The sequence below is a fragment of the Babylonia areolata genome, chromosome 6, assembly GCF_041734735.1.
Source record: "Babylonia areolata isolate BAREFJ2019XMU chromosome 6, ASM4173473v1, whole genome shotgun sequence".
In the NCBI taxonomy this organism is placed as follows: domain Eukaryota; kingdom Metazoa; phylum Mollusca; class Gastropoda; order Neogastropoda; family Buccinidae; genus Babylonia; species Babylonia areolata.
In genome coordinates this window covers 41,262,369-41,267,368 of record NC_134881.1, presented here as the reverse complement: position 1 = coordinate 41,267,368, position 5,000 = coordinate 41,262,369, and the positions used below count along the sequence as shown (strand labels likewise).

The window sequence follows — 5,000 nt, the reverse complement described above, 5'->3', positions numbered from 1 at the left end:
GAAACGGAAGGGGAAGGTAAGGCCAGCTTTTACACAAAGAAAACAAATAGATTTTTAGCTTCGAAAGTATTGTGAAGAACAACGGGGTACAACATGATTCTATTCGTAAAATATGTGTTGGATTTATTTATTTGACTGACCAAATATTCAAAGTTGAATGGATTGGCCAATGATCTATCAGAATTTCTCCTCTCTCTCCCCTCTGTTCCCACTCTCCCATCACCTTACCCACCATTCTTCTAAATTTTCTTCTTTTTTTTTCCTTCGTGTTTCTCTTCTTCCAGGCCGATTACTGTGGTGATAATAAATTTAATCTCATGTTAATATTGACATTAGCATTATTTTACTATATTATGTATTGTTTGTTTATTTGTTTCATTTCATTATTTCATTACTTACTGTTTATGAATGCTATTAGATACAATTGATAATATGGTTCATCAGCCGCCATGATAAAATCGAAGTGCAACGTTGTGAGCACAGTATAAGCTTTAAGCTTGTTGATGCTCTTTTGTCATTCATTGCATTGTAATCATGTGTATTGTTGAACAATTAAAGATGATTTAAACCAAAGCAGTGACAACAACAACAACAACATAGGAAGAAACCTGACAGAACAGCAAAATCCAACCAAAAACAAAAACAAAGAACCCCCCCAAAAAAACAACAACAACAACATCCACATGGAAACAATGATGAAAACACCAGGTTTAATTACACATACTTCACCGTGACCCAACTAGTGCAGACTCCGGCAGGGGTCTGACATTCCTGTCCTGTGCAAACTACTATCCGCCTATGCGGAGAAAATGAGAGTACTATGGCCGATAACCTCCCAGAAGTAGGTAACATCCCCTTTGTCCCCTGGCTAGACCAGGTTAATTGGTAGTACACTGAATCTTACAATCTGTTCATGGTAAATCTTTAGACTGGATAAAGGTGTTGATATATTTTACTTGGCAACATTTGGTCAAACAAACGGTTTGGAGTATTTGTACAGTCTTATAACATCATCCTTTTCTTGGTTGTGTCCATCTGTGTGTGTGTGTGTGTGTGTGTGTGGTTGTGAGTATGTGAGCATGCTGTGTGCGTGCATGTGTGCCTGCATGCTTGTGTGTGTGTGTGTGTGTGTGTGTGTGGTAAGCTTTCTTGAGCAACTGAACTGAACTGAACTTAACTGAACTTTCTTTCGGCCAAAAAAGAGGAGCCCATAGATCAATTGAACTGAACTGAACTGAACTGAACTGTACCGAAGTAAACTGAACTTTCTTTCGGCCAAATAAGAGAAGCCCATAGATCAATTGAACTGAACTAAACTGAACTGAACTGTACCGAAGTAAACTGAACTGAACTTTTCTTTCAGCCAAAGAAGAGGAACCCAAACAGGAAGTGAACTGAACTGAACTGAACTTTTCTTTCAGCCAAAGAAGAGGAACCCAAACAGGAAGTGAACTGAACTGAACTGAACTTTTCTTTCAGCCAAAGAAGAGGAACCCAAACAGGAAGTGAACTGAAGTGAACTGAACTTTTCTTTCAGCCAAAGAAGAGGAACCCAAACAGGAAGTGAACTGAAGTGAACTGAACTTTTCTTTCAGCCAAAGAAGAGGAGCCCAAACAGGAAGTGAACTGAACTTTTCTTTCAGCCAAAGAAGAGGAGCCCAAACAGGAAGTGAACTGAACTGAACTGAACTTTTCTTTCAGCCAAAGAAGAGGAGCCCAAACAGGAATTGAACTGAAGTGAACTGAACTTTTCTTTCAGCCAAAGAAGAGGAACCCAAACAGGAAGTGAACTGAAGTGAACTGAACTGAACTTTTCTTTCAGCCAAAGAAGAGGAACCCAAACAGGAAGTGAACTGAAGTGAACTGAACTGAACTTTTCTTTCAGCCAAAGAAGAGGAACCCAAACAGGAAGTGAACTGAAGTGAACTGAACTTTTCTTTCAGCCAAAGAAGAGGAGGCCAAACAGGAAGTGAACTGAAGTGAACTGAACTTTTCTTTCAGCCAAAGAAGAGGAACCCAAACAGGAAGTGAACTGAAGTGAACTGAACTTTTCTTTCAGCCAAAGAAGAGGAGCCCAAACAGGAAGTGAACTGAACTGAACTGAACTGAACTTTTCTTTCAGCCAAAGAAGAGGAGCCCAAACAGGAAGTGAAGTGAACTGAACTTTTCTTTCAGCCAAAGAAGAGGAGCCCAAGGAGGAAGTGAACTGAACTGAACTTTTCTTTCAGCCAAAGAAGAGGAGCCCAAACAGGAAGTGAACTGAACTGAACTGAACTTTTCTTTCAGCCAAAGGAGAGGAGCCCAAGGAGGAAGCCGCAGAAGCCAAGCCGGAGGAAAGCGCGGCAGACAGCCAGCCGGAGCGGCCCGCTGAGCCCGAGGTGGACGCCACCCACCCGGAGGTGGTGGCCATGGTGGAGGCGGCAGTCGCCGATGCCGAGAAGCAGACCATGACCTTGCCCGCGGAGGTCATCGTGGAGGTCATGGAAGGGGCCATCGCTGAGCTGGAGAAGAACATGCGGATCGACCAACCCGACGGTCCTTTGTAAGTCTTAAATTTTTTTTTTTTTTTTTTTTTTTTCCTAATGTTTTCACTTCTGGCCTTCGTTGTCGGCTGGGCTATAAACAACGTGATTTGATTTGACTTCTTTTTTTTTTTTTTTCTTTTTTTTCTTCTCTTTTTCCTGTCTCTCGTGACTGAGAGAAACCTTCGCGAAATGAACTTGTGTGATTCATGATTTCAGGGCCTGTAGGTATCATTTCTGCTTGAGAGAGAGATAGAGAGAGAGAGAGAGGGGGGGGGGGGAGGGAAGGAGACAGAGGTGAGAGAGACAGAGAGAGGCAGAGAGAGATATATTCTGAAGAGAATCTCAGGGTACAAACACACACAAACACACACACACACACACACACACACACACACACACATGCACACTCACACACACACACACACACAATGCAACACAACAGAATGCAACATACACAGACACAGACACACACACACACACACACACACACACACACATACACATGCACACACACAGAGTGTGAGCTGTGATTAAAAACAGTATGTTTCTATAATACATATTGATGGCATACTGATGACAACTGAGTGGGAAACAAAAGTCAGTCATCAATTAATGATGGAGTCTCCCGTCGATCCAACGGATGAGTAGGCAGGCAGGCTTATCTGTCGGTGTGTGTCCTCATATGGGAGACGAGGCCAATTCTGGATGCGCAGCACTTCCCACAGGTGTCCTTTGCTCACGCTTCTCTTAAATGGCCAGCGTTCTCTTGTTTTCAAACGTCTTTATGCCACTTGAACACAGCATCCTCCAGCGAGAGCGGTCAAGGGCATCGGTTTCCCAGGAAGCGATTTCTATGTCACAGGCTTTGAGGTTTGTCTTCAAGGTGTCCTTGAAGCGCTTGCAGGGTCTTCTAAGTTCTCGGTGGCCTTCCTTCAGCTGGCCATACAAAAGCATCTTCGGGATCCTGCTGTCTGTCATGCGGACAACATGTCCTGTCCAGCATAGCTGGCACTGGATCAGCAGGCTTTCGATGCTGGGCAGGCCGCTCCTCTCTAGGACCTGGAGGTTGGAGACCCTGTCTTGCCACTTTATGCCGAGAATCTTTCGAAACTGCTCAAGTTGTTGAATGTGACGGCGATATGTCGTCCATGTTTCACAGCAGTACAACAAGGTGGTCAGCACAACACATCAATTAATGAGTCAGCAATTAAATGACAAACTTACCATGTTGATGACAGTCTGATCTTTAGCATCACAAAGTCTGGCACAGCCCATCCCTGTGTGTGTGTGTGTGTGTGTGTGTGTGTGTGTGTGTGTGTGTGTGAATATGTTTTTATATACATACTTTCTTAACTAACTTGTCACTTACTCGTGTGTGTGTGTGATTATAATCTAATGTAGAAACTTACTTATTGAAACTTGCTCATCTTTAGCTTATTTTACATTTTACTTAAACATCTGCACCACATGTAAACAACAGTGAATTTCTGCACATGCACACTCACACACATACACACAACGCAACACAACAGAACACAGCATACATGCACACAGACACACACACGCACACATACGTACACAATACGTACGTATTGCAACTTACTCAGCTTTAGCTTATTTTACATTTTACTTTAAAACATCTGCACCACATGTAAACAACAGTGAATTTCTGCGTACCTGCGTATGGACAACAAACGAGTCTTTAGCAAGCCTTCAGTCTGTTGTTAGCTTATTTGCATTTAATGTTACTGTTTGCACACGTCGAACATCAGTGAATATCTACACCTGCGTAATCACGTACAAATAAACCAGTCTGTGAATATCTGCACCAGCGTAATCGTGGACAAATAAACCATCTGTGAATATCTGCACCAACGTAATCATGGACAAATAAACCAGTATGTGAATATCTGCACTAACGTAATCGCGGACAAATAAACCAGTCTGTGAATATCTGCACCAACGTAATCATGTACAAATAAACCAGTCTGTGAATATCTGCACCAACATAAACCAGTCTGTGAATATCTGCACTTATGTAATCACTGACAAATAAACCAGTCTGTGAATATCTGCACAAGCTTAATCATGGACAAATAAACCAGTCTAAATATCTGTACCAACGTAATCACGGACAAATAAACCAGTCTGTGAATATCTGCTCCAGCGTAATCATGTACAAATAAAACAGTCTGTGAATATCTGCACCTGGATAATCACGGACTACTAGTATAAACCAAGTCCCGAGCGCCTCGTGAGACTTGCGGAATCGATGGGCAGGAACGGAGGCTGGATCCTGGACAACTTCCCCAACACCAGGGACCTGTGGAACGCCTGCGTGGACAAGAACCTCCTGCCGGACGACGTGATAACGCTCAACGACAATAGCGAGAACGGCACCTGCCTGGCCAAGCGGTACTACCTGATCAACAAGGAAACCATCGACGCTCAGATCCAGACCCGTCTACAGCTGGA

The 5,000-nt window shown here is 43.1% G+C and overlaps 1 protein-coding gene across 2 annotated transcripts in view; it reads left to right on the top strand.

Annotated features, from left to right (window-relative positions):
- Positions 1-5,000, top strand: part of LOC143283017 (adenylate kinase 9-like) — a 68,778-nt gene that overhangs the window by 17,823 nt on the left and 45,955 nt on the right. For both annotated transcript variants that reach the window (XM_076589008.1, XM_076589007.1), the window contains exons 14-16: positions 1-16; positions 2,287-2,542; positions 4,806-5,000. The exon at positions 1-16 is cut by the window's left edge and continues 35 nt beyond it; the exon at positions 4,806-5,000 is cut by the window's right edge and continues 36 nt beyond it. In XM_076589008.1, coding sequence (XP_076445123.1) covers positions 1-16; positions 2,287-2,542; positions 4,806-5,000 — 467 coding nt within the window. The remainder of the gene's footprint in view (positions 17-2,286; positions 2,543-4,805) is intronic.